This window comes from Dendropsophus ebraccatus, chromosome 11 (genome assembly GCF_027789765.1).
Source record: "Dendropsophus ebraccatus isolate aDenEbr1 chromosome 11, aDenEbr1.pat, whole genome shotgun sequence".
In the NCBI taxonomy this organism is placed as follows: Eukaryota; Metazoa; Chordata; class Amphibia; order Anura; family Hylidae; genus Dendropsophus; species Dendropsophus ebraccatus.
Genome location: NC_091464.1, coordinates 17,098,923 through 17,120,277, shown reverse-complemented (window position 1 = coordinate 17,120,277; position 21,355 = coordinate 17,098,923). Strand labels below are relative to the sequence as shown.

Below are 21,355 nucleotides of genomic sequence, written 5' to 3'. Positions count from 1 at the left end.
ATACATATAATGCTAATGACTGGCTTCTTGTTGCATACAATTATCACAGGCATAGTTTGAAAACGTGTTTTTCAGACAGAGAAACTGTGAGACATGAACACTGTAGCACATACTTGCAGGTTATGTAAGTTCCTACAGTGTGAATTCCCCCTAAAAGAACATTTGCACCAGATCTGCTGTACTACAAAAAGAGAAGGGAAAAAAACTGTTGTATAATCTCATAATTATTTTTTTTACGTTTGGTTCATGGGAAAACCAACATTAACATAACATTGGAAAGTTAACATGTACAGTATAATAATTGAAATTTGGTTTTGCTTAACTCTTTAAGAGAATCAGAAAAATCATGTAGAAAGCATTTCTGTAAACCAACCAAAATGATGCCTGATAAATGATTAAAGTGTCACTTTCAAAATCTAAAATCAGTAGGGATTGTGATATAGAGCGTGCTTGCAATCTACATTCATTTGTGTGTTTTTTTTTATAGTTATACTGCTTTAAAAATAAAGCTATGATTACTTATTAGTATCCAGGTCCAGTCTCATTTGATTTAGACTCACAGTCTGTACTGGCTGGGACTTCCTAAATTTTGTTTTTTACCAGCACAAGACTAAAAAGCTGTGTTCAGGAGACTGGACCTGGATACAGTAAGTATAGCTGTTATATAGCTGCATTCAGGAGACTGGACCTGGATACAGTAAGTATAGCTGTTATATAGCTGCCTTCATCAGACTGGACCTGGATACAGTAAGTATAGCTGTTATATAGCTGCCTTCAGGAGACTGGACCTGGATACAGTAAGTATAGCTGTTATATAGCCGTCTTCAGGACACTGGACCTGGGTACAATAAGCATAGCTGTCTTCAGGAGACTGGACCTGGATACAGTAAGTATAGCTGTTATATAGCTGCCTTCAGGAGACTGCACCTGGATATAGTAAGTATAGCTGTTATATAGCAGCTTTCAGGACACTGGACCTGGGTACAATAAGCATAGCTGTCTTCAGGAGACTGGACCTGGATACAGTAAGTATAGCTGTTATATAGCCGTCTTCAGGACACTGGACCTGGGTACAATAAGCATAGCTGTCTTCAGGAGACTGGACCTGGATACAGTAAGTATAGCTGTTATATAGCTGCCTTCAGGAGACTGCACCTGGATATAGTAAGTATAGCTGTTATATAGCAGCTTTCAGGACACTGGACCTGGGTACAATAAGCATAGCTGTCTTCAGGAGACTGGACCTGGATACAGTAAGTATAGCTGTTATATAGCTGCCTTCAGGAGACTGCACCTGGATATAGTAAGTATAGCTGTTATATAGCAGCCTTCAGGAGACTGGACCTGGATACAGTAAGTATAGCTGTTATATAGCAGCCTTCAGTAGACTGGACCTGGCTACAGTAAGTATAGCTGTTATATAGCTGCCTTCAGGAGACTGGACCTGAATACAGTAAGTATAGCTGTTATATAGCTGTCTTCAGGAGACTGGACCTGGATACAGTAAGTATAGCTGTTATATAGCTGTCTTCAGGACACTGGACCTGGGTACAGTAAGCATAGCTGTCTTCAGGAGACTGGACCAGGATACAGTAAGTATAGCTGTTATATAGCAGCTAAGGATTAGATAATTTACAGTAGGAACGAAGTGCTTCGTTGCGATCTGTATTCCGCTCATCGGGTTGCAGAGCTGGAAAAAAGATGGATCCAGTCCTGGGAAACTGGGATAAGTTTCCCAGGACGTGATCCAACTTTTCCCAGCAGCTGGGGAGGAGCGCCAGCGGAGCAGACTTCCAAACCCCGCAGCCCAATGAGCAGATAGGATCAAAGCGCTTTTTTTTGTTCCTACTGTAAATTCGCTCATTCCTAATAGCAGCCTTTAGGAGAATGGACCTGGATACAAGTAAGTAAGTATAACTGTTATATAGCTGCTTTCTAAGACTGCACCTGGATACAAGTATAGATTTGTTTTAAAGCATGATAACTAAAAAATATAATTAATAATAATAATAGTAAATTGCAAACATGCTTTATTTCACATCCCCCGTTGATATAGCAAGTTCTAACAATGGGAATTTAACACACATGAATGGTGCAGCCAGCTTGGAGTTTGATAAAGTCCTTCTATCAGGAGAAGCAGTGTTCTCTCACAGTGCCCCAACTTTTAGTTTCTTGCATAACAAACATACTGTACTCCAGTGCATGCAGACATCTGTAACAGTTAGGGTTGGTTCACACTACGAAATTCGCTCGCGGTGGCACGCATCACCGCCTATGTGGTCAGTTCTTTCGGTGGACGGTGGAATCGGCCCGGCCATAGAATGGTGTCTATGGCACAGGCAGAGATGCGCGCCACCATGAGCGGGTACGAGCGACAGAATCGACCAGAACTTATCCACGCGGATTCTGTAGTGTGAACCCACCCTAAAAACCTATAAAATAAGGTAGTCTTTTGCATTTTACTATATTGTTTCAGGGTATTTGACCATTTAATTCCCTTATATTTCAAAATGTTATTAAATAAAAAAAAAAAAAAAAGTAAAAATATATAATTTATTCATTATGAACACATGGTGGCACTGTTACTTTTTCAAACTTTTTTTTCCATCAGCAACCCATGTTAAACAGATATGACTGAATAAATTGGATTTTTCTTGCTATTTTGTGCGAATACATTTATTCCCCCCCTTTTAATAAATTAGCCATTACTTAAGATGTATAAATAGTCCTAAAATTAGAATGGGTATATATTCACATATATTGCATTGTAAATGACAATTTTTTTTACATATCAGTTATTGCAATTTAAAATCAGCGTCAACTTACAGATTTCAATAAAGGACAAAGAGTGGTTATTTGTTTATTTGGAATAATATGTATACAAAACAGAAGTTTTTTTTTTTAGATTTTTTTAGATGACATTTTTTGAACAGGACCTCTCAATGTTTGTAGTATTTGCTCTTTTAAGTTCCCTTCCACTTTTGCAGCAGAAATATTTCTTCCAGATATACAAAAATGTAGACTGGAATTTTTCAATGCGGAAGGCGTAGACAATGGGGTTCATGGCTGAATTTCCATGGGTCAAGAAGATGGCAATATAAGTGATGATCATTGGCGTGTTGCAAGTCTGACAGAACAAGGTGATGCAATTCAGAGTATGTAAAGGCAGCCAGCTCAAAGCGAATAGTAGCAGGATTAACGCTAACGACTTTGCAATTTTTAATTCTTTTCCATAGTATTTTTGAGGATCTTTCGAACTTGAAGATACCTTTTTATTAAGTTGTCTTTGAATTAAATTGAACACTTCCAAATAGATTATTAACATGAGGAAGAGCGGAGGAAGGACCCAGACAAAGAAATTAAAGTACACCATATATTCCATACTGATCACGGTTTCAAATTGGCAAGTGATGATGATTTCACCATAAGTGACGTTATGTTGTTTCCGCAGATTGTTTATGTTGTTCCAACCAAACATGGGAACCAGACCGACAATGAAGGAGAGGACCCAGCATCCTGTGATCGCAATCACTGCTCTTTTAGCCGTCACAACACTTTTGTAACTGAAAGGCAAAAAAAGTAAAAAAGTTAGCTAAAGAAAATATGTGACAAAAATATCTAAAAACAACTAAAATAATCAACTAGAGAAAAGATGCACCACATCAACAAGGAGAATGGTTATCAACCTCTTACTGTAAACACTTTAAATGAGAAAACAAAGTTTATGTATCACACTGGCAAAGGGTGTCGTTTTTTATCTTTTATCTTATTCTGATTTTCGGACAAAAAACTTGTGTGTTTGTGTGAGGGTCATTACTTCTAGCATGTGACAGTATAACACTAATACTACTGTATTTTCCAGCGTATAAGATGACTTTTTAACCCCAAAAAATCAGAGTTGAAGTCGGGGGTCATCTTATACGCCGGGTATTGTTGCCCCATGAAGGGGGGGGGGGATGCTCAAAAATGGCCCCATTCCCACTGTATGGGGCGAACACTATAAAAAAAAAAACCAACATTTAACTCACCTGGGGCTCGTTCCCGACCTCTGCGCACCTCCGGTACCGCTCCTGTCGCAGGCAGTGTGACGTACACTACCGGAGACTGAGATCGCCGAACCTCTCCCTAGCAGCCGAGCGTCTTATCGGAGAGGCTCGGAGACACTCGGCTGCCAGGAGAGCTTTGGGAGAATGAGAGAGCTGCCGGAAGTTGCCAAAGCCTCTCTCATTCTTCCGAAGCTCTCCAGGCAGCTGAGTGTCTTCAAGCCTCTCCAATGAGTCGCTCGGCTGCTAGAGAGAGGTTCGCCTCCAGCGCAGTTCGGTCTCCAGCGCAGGTAGTGTACATCACACTGCCTGTGCCGGGAACAGTACGGGAGACGCGCGGAGGCCAGGAACGGGCCCTAGGTGAGTTAAAGGGTTCTTTTTTTTTTTTTTTTTTTTTTTATCTAGCTGCAGCTAACCACTGCCTGACCTGCCTTTTGCGGCGTATAAGACGAACCCCTGACAATCTGCTTAAAAGTCAGGGGTCGTCTTATACGCCCAGTCACCTTATATACCGGAAAATACAGTACATACTAAATATTCATAATTTAAAAAGGAGTATGAGCTGCTGCTTTCTAATGAAGACACAGGAAACTGTGTGTGAGCTGTTTACTCTGCACTGAACATCCTCCCTCCCTTCCGAGACAGCTCATATAAAACAGTCTCCCTGGCTGGCTGATTCTGCTTTCGGTGATGCTGGGAGGGTTAATCTGAGGTCAAGTTGCTGGTGACCTCACTGTGATTAATTCTCCCTGCATTACAGAGTGCAGTGACAGCCGGCTATCGAGCTGTTTACATGAGCTGCCACAGAAGGGAGGGGGAGACAGACACAGAAAACTGTGTGTGAGCTATTCAATCACAAAAAAGACTGGGTGGAGCTTTTTGTAGTCATCGCAGGCTGTCTAAAAAAAAAAAGTGTTGCTAACAGCGCCTCTATATATGTGCGACTGTCCTCATATTTGGCCACATTTATAATGATAAATATTTTTTTTCCCCTCAGGATGGCCAAGTATGCAATGTATGTATGGATCACATCTCCCCCTGTGTTATAGCCATTGTAGGAGTCTCCGCTTCCAGACATCTATCCATTAAAACTGCTCATGTGTCACTTAAAATGTTTACAATAAAAAAAAAAAAATTAAAAAGAGAAATTACAGGGCTTGATGATAAATGTGTTAGTATGTACATAATGAACAGATTTGTTAGGTCCTTTGGAGATACACTTTTTAGTTGTTTTTCTTGGACACGCACTATGGCCCATTCAGTGTCTCCAGCTATTAACTCCATTAAGAATTTCTTGTATAGTTATAAATAGCAGCTCCTTTATGAAAGCCGGATTCTTTCTTGTGTTGTCTTTAACTAAAACCATTAGATGCATTCACTGTAAACAGACATCTGCTTTATACAATGATGCAGATCCAATACTACATATAACAGATTAGAGATCAGGAGAGGGGGCCACTCCCGGGAAGTAAGAGCCCCTAGATCCAGCTTGTAGCCATTGGACTATGTATACACATAATATCCTTTATTAACCCCTTGCCGCATATGGACGTACTGGCACGTCCAAATCTGCATACAGTTCGTGCAGATGGACGTTCCGGTACGTCCACGGGATGACAGGGGCGCAGGAGCTGCACTCCTGTCAGTGATAGCCGGGCTCCCACCGCAACTGCAATTAACCCCTTAGTGACCGCCGATACGGCGGTCAGTAATAGGCCGGCGCTGCACTGCCTTTCATCTCCCCCCATCCACGGCGGGGGGAGATGAAATGTGTCAAATCAGACGCCAGACCAGCCCTCCCTAGTAGGGCAGTCACTAACCCCCCTCCCCCGGCGGCCATTGGATTCAAGATGGCCGCCGCCATCGCTGCGAACAGGCAAAGTCTGTTCACAGCGATGGAATTGTAAAAATGAATGAAAGCCCCATGCTCTCTGCCACCAGAGGTAGCGGAGAGCATGGGGCAGTGATCGGGGACCCCCCTGTGGGGTCCCGGAACAGGCGATCAGCGGTATATACTATATACCGCTGATCGCCTGTTCCCAGTGCAGGGAAACACTTTTTATCCCGTCACCATCAATGATTGGTGACAGGGGATAAAAAGTGTTAGAGTCCGTCCCCCAAGTCGCCCCCCCCAGTCACCCCCCGTCCCCCAGTCACCCCCCTGCCCCTTATACATTACCTGATCCTGGAGCTCCTTCCTCCTCGGTGTCCTGGCTGGTTATGAAGTGCGCATGTGCTCGACAACCAGCCAACTCTGAAAATTTAAAGTGACAGAGACCAATTAGGTCTCTGTCACTAAACTATGATTACTGTGATAGAAAATATCACAGTAATCATAGTAATACAGTGAAAATAAATGTATAAAGTAAAAAGTGACAAACACCCAAAAAATAAAACACACATTTTTTTATTATAGTAATAATTGCAGTTCACTCCCAAATTACACCTAACCCCCCTAGATTACCCGTAACCACCGCAGGTTGCCTGTAACCGCCCCAGGTTGTCCGTAATCACGCCAGATTGCACGTAACCCCCCAGATTACACGTAACCACCGCACGTTGCCAGTGACCCCCTCCAGATTGTCCGTAATCACCCCAAATTACATGTACCCACCCCAGATTACCTATAAGCACTTCAGTTTATCCGTAACAATGCCAGACTGTCTGTAACCCCCCCCCTGGTTGCCCGTAACCACCACAGGTTGCGCATAACCACTCCAGGTTGCCGTAATCATGCCTGATTACATGTAACCCCCCAGATCGCACGCAACCACCGCAGGTCGCCTCTGAGCAACGCACCTTGCCTCTGACCACCGCACGTTGCCTCTAACCACCCCAAATTGCCAATGACCCCCTCCAGATTGCCCATAACCACGCCAGATTACAGGTACCCACCTCAGATTACCTATGAGCACTTCAGTTTATCCGTAACCACCCCACGTTGCCCATAACCACCCCACGTTGCCCGTAACCACCCCACGTTGCCCGTAACCACCCCACGTTGCCCATAACCACCCCATGTTTACCGTAACCATAGCAGGTTGCCCGTAACCACCCCAGGTTGTCTGTAACCACAGCAGGTTGTCCGTATCCACATCACGTTGCCTGTAACCACCCCTGGTTGCCCGTGACCACCCTATGTTCACCGTATCCACCCCAGATTACCCGGAACCACCTCCAGATTACCCGGAACCACCCCAGACTGTCCGTAACCACCCCACGTTACCTGTAATCTAATTTTTTTTATTGTATTTTAGTAACTGCGCTATTCTAATAACTGTTACTAGCTGCGGTTTTGCTCCAGCAAATTGGCGCTCCTTCCCTTCTGAGCCCTGCTGTGTGCCCATACAGTGGTTTATACCCACATATGTGGTACCGTTGTACTCAGGAGAACCTGCGTTACAGATTTTGGGGTACATTTTTTCTCCTGTTCCTTGTGAAATTTAGAAATTTCAAACTAAATGAACATATTATTGGAAAAATTCGAATTTTTCATTTTTACTGGCCAATTTTGAATACTTTCCTCCAATACCTGTTGGGTCAAAATGCTCACTGCACCCCAAGATGAATTCTTTAAGGGGTGCACTTTCCAAAATGGGGTGACGTATGGGGGGGGGTTCACTCCACTGCCATTACAGGGGCTCTGCAAACGCACCTAGCGCTCAGATACTTCTTCAGAAAAATCTGCACTGAAAATGCTAATTGGCCCTCCTTCCCTTCTGAGCTCTGCTGTGTGCCCATACAGTGGTTTTTGCCCACATATGGGGTACCGTTCTACTCAGGAGAACCTGCGTTACAGATTTTGGGGTGAACTTTCTCTCCTGTTCCTCAAGAAATTGAGAAATTTCAAATTAAAAGGAATATATTATTGGAAAATTTCGCGTTTTTGATTTTTACTGTCTACTTTTAAATACTTTCCTCTAATACCTGTGGGGTCAAAATGGTCACCACACACCAAGATGAATTCTCTGAGGGGTGCACTTTCCAAAATGGGGTGACTTATGGCGAGATTTTACTCCGCTGGCACTACAGGGGCACTGCAAATGCACCTGGCGCTCAGAAACTTCTGCAGCAAAATCTGCATTGAAAAAGCTAATTGGCACTCCCTCCCTTCTGAGCCCTGCTGTGTGCCCATACAGTGGTTTATGCCCACATATGAGGTGCCTTTTTACTCAGGAGAACCTGCGTTATAAATTTTGGGGTAATTTTTTCTCTTGTTCCTCGTGAAATTAAGAGATTTCAATCTAAACGAACATATTATTAAAAAAATTCGAGTTTTTCATTTTTACTGTCTAATTTTGAATATTTTCCTCCAATACCTGTGGGGTCAAAATGCTCATCCTACCCCAAGATTAATTCTTTGAGGGGTGTACTTTCCAATATGGGGTGACTTTTGGGGGGGGTTCTATTCTGCTGACACTACAGGGGCTCTGCAAATGCACCTGGTGCTCAGAAACTTCTTCAGCAAAATCTGCATTGGAAAAGCTTATTGGCGCTCCCTTCCTTCTGAGCCCTCCTGTGTGCCCATACAGTGGTTTACGCCCACATATGGGGTACCGTTGTACTCATGAGAACCTGCGTTACAAATTTTGGGGTGCTTTTTCTCTCATGTTCCTTTTGAAAATTAGAAACTTTAATCTAAACGTATATATTATTGGAAAATTTTAATTTTCCATTTTTTTACGGCCTAATTGTGAATACTTTGCTCCAGCCCCTGTAGGGTTAAAATGCTCATTATACCCCAAGATTAATTCTTTAAGGTGTGTAGTTTCCAAAATGGGGTCACTTATGCGGGTTTCCAGTATACAAACCTTCTAAATCAACTTAATAAAAGAACTGGTCCCTAAAAAAATCAGTTTTGGAAACTTTCACGAAAATGTGGTAATTTGCTGATAAATTTCTAAGCCCCGTAACACCCTAAAAAAATAAAATATGTTTATGAAATGAAGCCAGAATAAAGAAGACATATGTGACTTAGTAACTAATGTTTGTGCTACGACTTTCTTTTTTTTTTAGAAGCAGAGAATATCAAAGTTCATAAAATGCAAATTTTTAAAATTTTTCATGATATTTTGATGTTCACAAAAAACACAAAGTAGTGACCAAATTTTGCCACTAATATAAAGTGCCATATGTGACGAAAAAAACAATCTCAGAATCGCTAGCATACGTTAAAGCATCACTGAGCTATGAGCGCATAAAGTGAGGCTTAGTCTTGAAGGGGTTCCTTTAGTATCCTAATGTCTCTGCTTAACTACCAACAGGCCCATACTACTGCACACAAATGTAAGCAGTAAGGGTATGTTCACATACAGTAAAATACTAAAACACAGTTGAGTTAAAAAAACAACAACAAACAAACAAAAAAAAAAAAATGTATGCTCATATGCCAGTGTGGACATAAAAGGTTTTGTTTTTTGTAACTGAAAATTACGGCGGTATTTTGGTATTATTTTGCGGGTTACGAGTCTCAAAACACGGGACAAGCCAGATATCCCTCCAGGGAAAAACCTAGCAAAGGGGTGGCTCCTGTAAGGAAACCACCATATTAAGTGACCCCTTTAGTCAATATTCAAGGCCAGGCATCCATCCAGAGACAGCCGCTTGGGGGTGTTACCCCCATTAGTGTGGAGTAGGATTCTGACTAGGCGGGTTCAATGCCCAGTAAAGCCACAAGGTAAACAGAAGACTGAACTCAGGGAGACCAACCAAAGAAGACAATGTTGGCTACTAGTTAAAGTGGTGTAAAAGAGTCATCCAACTATTACACGGTTGGCCTTCATCTAAATAACGGCAATGTAATACTGCATTCCTCCACTGGCTGGTTGCCATAAACCACACACTTTAGAACATAGCCCCAGTTATTTTCATTTTGCCTTTAGATTATCTATATTAATTACAAAGAAGAAGTTTACATTAAAAGGGAATTAATCAGCCCAATTGGGCTGATATGTTTCCCTGGAGTGCTGTATAAAGCTCCTGCAGCAGCCGCAGCACGTACCAGCCGCAGCTTCAGCAGGAGCTTTATACCAGAGAAAAAGGAGTTTAATCATTTGAGCTTGTGACAGGCAGTGGCAGGGAGGTAGTCATCTGGGCGGCTCCCCGTCTGTGTCTAGTCACCGCTCTCTGCCTGTCAGCGCACTCGGAGGGATGAGTGACAGGCAGATAGACTGAGAGAGGTCAGTTACTGGCGCGGAGCCACCCAGATGACTACCTCCCCGCCGCTGCCTGTCACGAGCTCAAGTGATTAAACTCCTTTTTCTCCAGTATAAAGCTCCTGCTGCAGCCAGTACCTGCTGCGGCTGCTGCAGGAGCTTTATACAGCACTCCAGGGAACCAACTAACCCCCTTCTGCCTCGTAACACAGCTCCGGGTCCTGCAGCTCTGCTAGCTGCAACGACAGGTTCCCTGCTGAGTGATTGCCCACTCAGCCAATCAGTGACTGGGGCGGGACACCACCCAAGTCACTGACTGGCTGAGCGGGCAATTAGTGACTGGAGCGGGACACCACCCAAGTCACTGACTGGCTGAGCGGTTTCCAGCAGATGACGACAGCCGGTTGCCGTGAACGGGACCCGGAAGTGCATAGTGAGAAGTTCACTTGTTTATTATTTTCTCACCCCCCCCCCCCCCCTTTCCGATTTTAGTGATCATGGGACTTCCTCTTAATAAATAAATGTTACAGACTTCTTATAAGCACATTTTGGATCTTTTTCATCTATAACGCTCGTCTGCAATAAAAAGCAAGAAAGCTTTATACAAAGGATGAGAATGGTTCCAGCCCTCTTCAGCACTGAGCATGCTGTCAGACTGCAGAGTCATGTATCGGCAGGGAGCCCCTCAGATACGAGCAGTGCGACTTCAGCGAGCTGATCCTTTCAAGTGTGTCCGCTTTGTTACATAGAGAAGGGAAAGGGATGTCATGGAAAGGGTCACTTTTCCACATATTACAACCATCTCCCTTTCTTTCAGTAGTGTAGTATATATATATATATATATATATATATATATATATTATATATATTTGACGGGCCTTAGTGCACCAGTGTGACAGCGAGCAGGACTCATGCGTTTGCTGACACAGAGTATTTAGCTGCAGATGGGGACTGTTTGGCCTAATTAAATGTATTTAGTAGAGGATGGATGATTCTGCTCATCGTCTAGCGTGGTAGGGAGCTTGTGGGGGAAATCCTCCGGAGTAACCTGCATTTAACTATGGATCTCAAAGGAAGCAAAAATAATAGTGAAAACCTTTAACTAGCGATATAATAGAGTAATATTTTTTTTTCGGGCGCTTTATATGTGCAGCATTTGTTTTCTGACTGAGCACAGATCTGTAATAGAAATCATTGATCTCTATAAGTCACACAGCCCTATACAGACTCCCTTTTATATAGTGAGTGTGTCAGTAGTTCTGATGGCTCAAGGCTGCTAGCAGTCATATAGAGATGTCAGGTCGGAGTGTAACACCTCCTGGCCACCATCACAGCAAAATGTCCAGGGAAACTCTATATATACAGTGCGGTCCATGCACAAACACAGTTTCCTCAGCTCTCTCAGTAATATTTAAAGGGGTTGTCCAGTGCTACAAAAACATGGTCACTTTCTTCCAGAGACAGCGCCACTCTTGTCTCCAGTATGGATGCAGGTTTTGTTGCTCAGTTCCATTTAAGTGAATGGAGCTTAATTGCAAACCGCACCTGAACTGGAGACAAGAGTCATGTTGTCTCTCAAAGAAAGTGGCCATGTTTTTGTAGCACTGGATAACCCCTTTAGTTGTCACTGTACGTCCATTTTTGCCGTGCATTACTACTCATGGACACAGTTACGTTCTTGGATGAAAGGGGGGTTTCTGCATCCACTATCCACAGCTGTCTGTGATAGCCGGGCACAACTGCAGAGACCTGAGCAGAGCTCGGATCGTGGCAGTTAACCATGTAGATGCTGCAATTAGGGTGATCTCTGCATCTATAGGGCAGAACAGAGGAAAAATGTCACCATCGGGGCTGTGCCACGCGATCACTTAGCCCCAATGGTAGTTATGACAACCAGAGGCCTCCAATGTCATAGCTATGGTGGTTGGTTAAGATCCAGAGTCTGATCAGCATTGCAATGTAAATCTGTCTGTCATCAGGCAACCACAAAGTGAACTCCCCATGGTGGGACAGTAAAAATAGAATAAAAATAAATAAAACAGAATAAATTTTATTTTATCATAAATAAAAATGCAAATCAAAAGGGTGAATTATTAAAGGGTGTAAAATATAGACTGGTGTAAACTGCCCACAACAACCAATCACAGCTCAGCTTTCAGCTGTGATAAAATAAAAAAAAGAAGCTATGATTGGTTGCTGTGGGCAGTTTACACCAGTCTATATTTTACACCCTTTGATAAATCTGGACCTAAATGGAGGGGAAAAAAAGGGAGGAAGGAAGGAAGGAAGGAAGGAAGAGAGGAAGGGAGGGAGGGAGGGAGGGAGGGAAGGAAGGAGGGAGGAAGGAAGGAAGGAAGGAAGGAAGGAAGGGAGGGAGGGAGGGAGGGAGGGAAGGTGAGAGGGAAGGGAAGGTGAGAGGGAAGGGAGGGAGGGAGGGAGGGAGGGAGGAAGGAAGGAAGGAAGGAAGGAAGGAAGGGAGGAAGGAAGGGAGGGAGGGAGGGAGGGAGAGAGGGAGGAAGGAAGGAAGGAAGGAAGGAAGGGAGGGAGGGAGGGAGGGAAGGAAGGAAGGGAGGGAGGAAGGAAGGGAAGGTGAGAGGGAAGGGAGGGAGGAAGGGAGGGAGGAAAGGAAGGAAGGGAGGGAGGAAGGGAGGAAGGAAGGAAGGGAGGAAGGAAGGGAGGGAGGGAGGGAGAGAGGGAGGAAGGAAGGAAGGAAGGGAGGGAGGGAGGGAGGGAAGGAAGGAAGGGAGGGAGGAAGGAAGGGAGGGAGGAAGGAAGGAAGGGAGGGAGGAAGGAAGGAAGGAAGGGAAGAGGAAGGAAGGGAAAGAGGGAAGGGAGGGAGGGAAGGAGGAAGGAAGGGAGGGGAAGAGGGAAGGAGGGAGGGAAGGGAAGGAGGAAGGAAGGAAGGAAGGGAGGGAAGAGGGAAGGAAGGGAGGGAAGAGGGAAGGAAGGGAGGGAAGAGGGAAGGAGGGAGGGAAGGGAAGGAGGAAGGAAGGAAGGAAGGGAGGGAAGAGGGAAGGAAGGGAGGAAGGGAGGAAGGAAGGGAGGGAGGAAGGAAGGGAGGGAGGGAGGGAGGAAGGAAGGGAGGGAGGGAGGGAGGGAGGGAGGAAGGAAGGAAGGAAGGAAGGAAGGGAGGAAGGAAGGAAGGGAGGGAGGGAGGAAGGAAGGGAGGGAGGGAGGAAGGAAGGGAGGGAGGGAGGGAGGGAGGAAGGAAGGGAGGGAAGGAAGGGAGGGAGGGAGGGAGGAAGGAAGGAAGGAAGGAAGGAAGGGAGGGAGGAAGGAAGGGAGGGAAGGAAGGGAGGGAGGAAGGAAGGGAGGAAGGAAGGGAAAGAGGGAAGGGAGGGAAGGGAAGGAGGAAGGAAGGAAGGAAGGAAGGGAGGGGAAGAGGGAAGGAGGGAGGAAGGAAGGAAGGGACATATTTTTTAGTATCACTGTGTGCACAACAACGCTGGCAATACAATTATCACAGGAAGAAACCCACACGGTGATCACAGAAAATGAGAAAAATGCTAATTCTTTCAAGAAACTGGCATTTTTTCACAAGAAAATGATACGGCCATTGGCCAAGATTTACCACTAACCTAGAAGTACAACAACCTTACAGAGAGGATACAGGAATAGCAAAGTGCCCCGTTTGCTCTGTGGAGCATCATTATGCACCCTGGGCTGTATATTCTGCCAAGTACTGCTAGGAAGGTCCCCACCACTTTCTTTTTCTAGTAGTCCAAGGTTTTGCTGCAGTAAGCCGGCAGGACCTGACTGTTTATAGTGATGGAAACAGGAGCATTTCCATTCACCATCTGAGCGGATTGTTCAGCTTCTCACGTTACGCAGCTACAACTAATTTTAGCCTCATGAAAAACAACCATAAACATAGATTATGGACAAGAAAAAACACAGAAGTATTGTTGTATCATCTCTACCTTTGTTGGCTGATCATGTTCTTAGGATTTGGCTCTGATCTCGAACCATCTGGGGCTGATTGATGACAATACGTAGTATTCAGCCCATCCAGGCCCATTACAATAGTGATTGTTGTGGCAGCTAAGGATAAGCTACTATGGGTAATTGTACTACATGTGCCTGGCTCGGCTTTCTTAGAGGTTTTCAGGCATTGCTGGACTGACTGTTTTCTTGTACGGTTGTCCATCTAACAGTAATGCAAAGCTTAGCGGCCTCACAGAAGCAGCAGTAATGCAGCAATGTATCACTTCTGAAAATAGATATATACTGTATATGAACGGCTTTTGGGATCCATATTCTGACCAAGGATATTAGATGGGCCGATGGTAGCCCGATCAATAATGTAAACGAGCGCCGATCTGCTAGATCAGCTCCTGTTTACTGAGCCTATTATGCTGCATTTACAGAGATTTATCTGACAGATTTTTGAAGCCAAAGCCAGGAATAGACTTTAAACAGAACAGGTCAAAGGAAAAAGACAGATTTCTCCTCTTTTCAAATCCATTCCTGGCTTTGGCTTCACAAATCTGTCAGAAAACTCTTTGTGTAAACGCACCCTCACACGACTTGATTATTGTTTAGCAAGGGCTGCCCGAACATCGTTAGCGATGTCAGTGCAGACCTTGCCCTAAACTGTTTATACATTTCCTCTCCACGCTCCTGTTCTTTCTGCTTTGTGTTCTGCAGCTTCTCTAAGCAGACAGGCCGCCCAGCCAAGCAAATGCCAATAGTCCCGGCCAGTGATTGGCTGAGCGGCCTGTCAGCCCAGAGGAGCTGCAGCACACGATGACGGGAAGACAGCAGAGGGCAGGAGAAGAGCGGCCTGATTCGACCGATTATCGATCAGTGTATTAGAGCCCTTACTGCTGTCTATTATTTTGGGTTTATTCTTACTGACGGGGCTCGTAGGCTCACGGATCCGTTCGCACGGACAATTTTACAGCCCATTGCTTTCTATTGGGCTATTCAGACATTCCGTAATTTCACGGATCCGTTCCGTTAAAAAATAGGACACGTCATTACTCGGAACGGATTCTGTGTGACATCCATGTTAGTACGTGAAAAACACGGATGTGATGTAATCAATGTAATTTAAAGTAGACACAGTTGCAAAACTGATTTTATTTGCACTGATCACGGTAGCTTGCAGACCACAATCACGGACCAGGAAAAACACTGAACTTGTGAATGCAGCCTTACTATCTTGGTTCAAAACCGTTCGGCACACTCTTCCCACAATGAATGTTGGTGCCAGTTATTAGGGATTCCACAATCCCATGTAATAAGTAAAACTGCACCCAAAGTAGTATGCAAATTAACATGTACAATAAACTTTCTTTAATTTGCATACTATTGTGAGTGCAATATAAACCCTTAGGGGACACAGCCAGTTTTCATTTTTGCGCTTTCCTTTTTCCCTCCTTGTGTATATAAGGCTATAGCACGTGCATTTTTCCACCTAGAGACCCTCATGAGCCCTTATTTTTTGCACCACTAATGGCAGATGTAATTTTTGCCTAAAATATGAAACCAGAAAAAAAAAAAAGTGTGTGTGTGTGGTGAAATTGAAGGAAAAAAACAAAACAAAAAAAAAAAACAACTCTTTTATTGGGGGGGGCTTGTTATACATGTTCCTCAAGTCAGTACGATTATGAGGGATATGTAACTTGTATAACTTATTTTATGTAATGGCTTTTAAAAAATTCAAACCTTTAAAAAAAAATAAATAAAAAAGATATGTTCCTTAAAATCGCTCCATTCCCAGGCTTATAACACTTTTATCCTTTGATCTATGGGGCTGTGTGAGGTGTCATGTTTTTTGCGCCATGATGTGTACTTTTTATTGGTACCTTGTTTGCGTATGTGACTTTTTGATGGCTTTTTATTAAATTTTTTCTAGATTTGATGCGAAAAAAACAGCAATTTTGCACTTTGGGATTTTTGGGCGCTTACGCCGTTTACCCTGCAAAATCAGGATTGTGATAAAAGTTCAGGCGAATATGCACGCGGTGATACCAAACATGTTTGTTTAACAGATCTATGCAGTATAGATATAGATAAGTTCAGTGTTCTATTGCTTTCGGCTGCTGCAGCTGAGAGCAATAGAGTGCCCAGCCGGAATCAGCTCCATTATGGCGCAGACCCCGGCCCGGAGCAGATTCGGGGATCGCCACTCCGCGATCGCGTCAAGGGGGGGCGATCCCCCCACTAAACCCCCAATGATGGGGGACAGCTAACATTTAGATGCAGCTGTCAACTTTAACAGCTGCATCTAAATGCCTAATTAGCGGGCACGGCAATCGGATAGCTGCATATAGCACCCGGGATCCCGGTGGTTCAGAGCGGGGTCGCCATGTGGCCCCCTCTATACCCCCCCTAGGCACGCCAGGATGTACAGCAACGTCCTGGTGTGTCTAGGGGTTAAGGGTGTCTTACTATCATCACCAAGAACTGTGTTCTACATACAACTCGTTATTATCTACTAGGTCCTTAGTACAGAAGACGTACCCAATATACCAAAGACTAAATTCAAACAGTATCCGACCAAAGCTTATCTAGGCGCTCATACATATATTTTACGCATGTGTATTGTATCTTCATTAACAAGACTCTGGAAACTAATACGAATGATACGGGGGTCCTAAGCACCAGGGAACTCAATTTCTGCTTCGTGACCCAAATACACCTTCATAGACATTAGCCTTTAATATGAGTAAAAGGAAGATGCACTAAATATCTGAATGATGGAGTCTCATTCCGCTAGATAGCATCAATTACATATAGCATAAATAGCATTATTCATGTCTCCTACTCCTAGAATTTCCCTTCCATTTATCTCTTGTAATATACAGAAATATTACTCTTCAGAAAACGGCAAAGAATATTTGATTCGTTTCATCATTTGCGCAGTAACACGTATAGCCCTCACATGCAGGGAGATAGAATCAATTACCAGGAGAAAAAGATTATGACCTTGCCGGTAATGAAAGGTCTCAGTGTGTATCAGACGCTCAGGCCTATTCAACAGTCCAGGATTTTTTTTTGATTTTTTTTTTAATCTCCACATGCACAATGTAATGAATTTTAAAAAGACAGAATAAAGGCTGTAGACCTTACAATTTACAGCTAGTAACAATAAAAAACAAACAGACAGAGGTAGCAGAGCACCATAGGAGTCAGACGGGGAACTGTACAAGGTTTTTTTCAGGATTTATAAGATTAAAAATGCCCATACATTAAAAGTGCAAAAAAACACCCAAAATGTAATCTTGGGCCCAAAACAAAAAAAGATGATCATCAAGGCTGGGTTCACACTGCAGTGCACTGCATTCCATTTAACCCCTTTCATGACCAAAGGTCATTGATGCACAGATGTCCGGGTCAAATTAATGCAATATTCCTCCTCTCCTTCTAAAAACCATAACGCCTTTATTTTTCCACCTACAGGGCTGGTTGCAATGTCATTTTTTTGTGCCATGATCTCTAGTTTTTATTGGTATCTTATTTGTGTAAGAGAATTTTTTTTCTCTAATCTAATTGAGAAAAAAAAAAATCTGCAATCCTAGTAAGGTTTTTTTCGCTTTTCCTTTACGCCATTAACCCTACGAGAACTACACTCACCGGCCACTTTATTAGGTACACCTGTCCAACTGCACGTTACCACTTAATTTCTAATCAGCCAATCACATGGCGGCAACTCAGTGCATTTAGGCATGTAGACATGGTCAAGACAATCTCCTGCAGTTCAAACCGAGCATCAGTATGGAGAAGAAAGGTGATTTGAGGGCCTTTGAACGTGGCATGGTTGTTGGTGCCAGAAGGGCTGGTCTGAGTATTTCAGAAACTGCTGATCTACTGGGATTTTCACGCACAACCATCTCTAGGGTTTACAGAGAATGGTCCGAAAAAGAAAAAACATCCAGTGAGCGGCAGTTCTGTGGGCGGAAATGCCTTGTTGATGCCAGAGGTCAGAGGAGAATGGGCAGACTGGTTCGAGCTGATAGAAAGGCAACAGTGACTCAAATAGCCAACCGTTACAACCAAGGTAGGCAGAAGAGCATCTATGAACGCACAGTACCTCCAACTTTGAGGCAGATGGGCTACAGCAGCAGAAGACCACACCGGGTGCCACTCCTTTCAGCTAAGAACAGGAAACTGAGGCTACAATTTGCACAAGCTCATCGAAATTGGACAGTAGAAGATTGGAAAAACGTTGCCTGGTCTGATGAGTCTCGATTTCTGCTACGACATTCGGATGGTAGGGTCAGAATTTGGTATCAACAACATGAAAGCATGGATCCATCCTGCCTTGTATCAACGGTTCAGGCTGGTGATGGTGGTGTCATGGTGTGGGGAATATTTTCTTGGCACTCTTTGGGCCCCTTGGTACCAATTGAGCATCGTTGCAACGCCGCAGCCTACCTGAGTATTGTTGCTGACCATGTCCATCCCTTTATGACCACAATGTACCCAACATCTGATGGCTACTTTCAGCAGGATAATGCGCCATGTCAAAGCTAGAATCATCTCAGACTGGTTTCTTGAACATGACCATGAGTTCACTGTACTCCAATGACCTCCACAGTCACCAGATCTCAATCCAATAGAGCATCTTTGGGATGTGGTGGATCGGGAGATTGGCATCATGGATGTGCAGCCGACAAATCTGCGGCAACTGTGTGATGCCATCATGTCAATATGGACCAAAATCTCTGAGGAATGCTTCCAGCACCTTGTTGTATCTATGCCATGAAGAATTGAGGCAGTTCTGAAGGCAAAAGGGGGTCCAACCCGTTACTAGCATGGTGTACCTAATAAAGTGGCCAGTGAGTGTACTTTAATGCTCTGTTCCCTCAGAATTTTCATAGATATTAATTCCTCCGTATACAGGACCACTCCATGCAAGCCATTTAAGTCTCTTACATCCACATCCACCTCACGTTTAAGCCATAAACGCCAATCCTTATGTTATCGGTAGCGCAGCTTGGTGCATTCCAATCAGCCTCTCTCTCAATGTTAATCATAAGTGTTAGTTCATTGATTTAGCTTCTCAACAAAGTTAATAGGGTAAGTTTCAGCAACCAACTGATACACCACAGCACGGAATTATCTCACCCATATGTCCTTCCTGCCGCTCTGCAGGCCGCTCTGCCGCCGTAACCGGTACTCAGTCGGGAATCCCCCCTTGCTCCCAGGGGGACTACAACCGGCCTCCGGTGGGTGGAATGCCGCCTCTTGCACGGACCTGTCGCCAGTTATGCTCCTCTCACGAGCCCACTGTCCTCGTTGCTGGGCTTCCTCTGCTCCAGAGCCGCCAGCGCCGTTCTCCAACCACTTTCGGGTCGCGTCTAGCCTCGGGTCCCGGCGTCGAGAGTCACTCACTCACTCAGCTGCGCCGCACTTCTCCCCGCTTTCAGGCTCTCTCCGGACGTTTGCGGCCGACTGTTTGGGCTATACTTCCCCGTCAGAATCCCGCATCTGTGGGTTTACTCCTGCTCATAGCCGTAGCATGCTCAGTAGGAGGGCGAGCGAGCTCACCCTAGCTCCTCCTCTTCCTCATCCTCCAGCTCCTACTCCCATGTTTCATTATAATGTCTATTTAACATGGATCCTACTTTACCGGATCGCCTGGCGTGATGCAATATCCAGCATCAATCGTAGCATAAACTATAATGGAGCTTTGTACAACACAGATGATAGCACTCCCCAGTGTGCAGTTTATCTGCTCCCTCGGAGCCAAGGACCCTCCATTTATCTTTTCCCCATTATGCTGACCACTACAATAACACCTACAGCATAAAGTACTATGTGTCACCAAACATCCAATAGTATTGGCACTGCCTGTATTCCCTATAGCTAAATCTTGAAATGAAAAGGGTATGTATTTCTTATTGGCCTTGGGGACGAGGGGCATAAGACCTGTAGGGCTGCATCTCCAATTCTCTTCCTACATTATCATAATACATTCTGATTGTCTTGACCAGTTTTATCATATTTGCTATAGATCCTGCACACATTTTAGAAGGGGGTTTCCACATTGTTTCTTTGATACTTCAGTATGTGTTAACTTTAGGGAGCATCTGACATTGCTATGAAAAATTAAAGTGAAAAATAAAGTTAAAACACAGTCCAACTTTCAGTTTTAGGGTGGGTTCACACTACGGAATTCTTGCGGATAAACGCCACGGAATTCCGCCGGCTGTCCGCGCGCACGGCCGTGCCTTTTTCGCCAGCTCCATAGACATGTCACTTCTTTCAGCGGAATACGCCGGCCCATAGAATGGTGCACCCGGAGCATAGATTACCTGCTCCACAATCCGGCTTGCTTCCGGGGCTCCCGCCGTCTGGGCGTCCAGCTCAGCCAATCAGTGGATGCGGCAGGGCAGTGCACCGATTGACTGAGCGGGACATCCACCTGGGAACCTCGGAAGCAAGCCAAAATCACAGAGCTCCGGCCAGAGGGGGGTTAAGGGGGCTGTCACTTACAGCTGCCATGCCGCAGCCCGCCACATTAGAAACTTGGGCCCAGGAAACTATAGAAACAGCACTTTTACTTTACAGCTGATAAGTACTGGAAGACTCAAGATTTTTTAACAGAAAAAATGCTGGATAAGCAGTGGCTGCAGAAGTTGGATGCAGCTCTAGGAAGACCTGGGAAAAAATGGACACAGCTTATGGCCTATGGCTGCATTTGCCAAAGATATTTTGTTTTTACCTGTCTCTGCTCCCCCACGTCTCCAGCCCATTTAGCAAATCACTGACTAAGAAAAGACTGCGCCACAGCCTGTGATTCGCTGAGCAGGCTTGCACTCTCCCGCTCAGCCGTACCCTGGAGTAGGACACCGGGGGAGCGCAGACAGGTAAGTATAGATGAACAAGTTTTTGAAATTACAGTAAAACAGCTAAACGCCTGTAATCGTTTAGCTGTTTTAAAGTCACCTGTTTAAGGTTGAATGAACCTGAACTTATTTAGTGCTTTCAATCTGTTTTTGTCTTTGGCCTTTCACCATTTTAATTTAAAGATGAAAAAGTAATATCACCGACATAGCAGACTTTTTTTTTTTGTTATACGTCTTGCAATGTTAAAAGACAAGATTACAGCACTCATCTCCAGCATATAAGTCTGTCCTTCAAGCAACCCAACAGCTTTAGGATCCCTTGCCACCCCACCAGCAGCCTTTTGTAAACAGGTGGGCC

At 44.4% G+C, this 21,355-nt stretch overlaps 1 protein-coding gene across 1 annotated transcript in view; it reads right to left on the bottom strand.

Moving 5' to 3' along the window:
• Positions 1-2,845: 2,845 nt before the first annotated feature.
• Positions 2,846-21,355, bottom strand: part of ADORA1 (adenosine A1 receptor) — a 79,492-nt gene continuing 60,982 nt past the window's right edge. Inside the window, exon 3 of the mRNA XM_069944689.1 lies at positions 2,846-3,563. Within this exon, the coding sequence (XP_069800790.1) occupies positions 2,912-3,563 (652 nt within the window). The 3' untranslated portion in view covers positions 2,846-2,911. The remainder of the gene's footprint in view (positions 3,564-21,355) is intronic.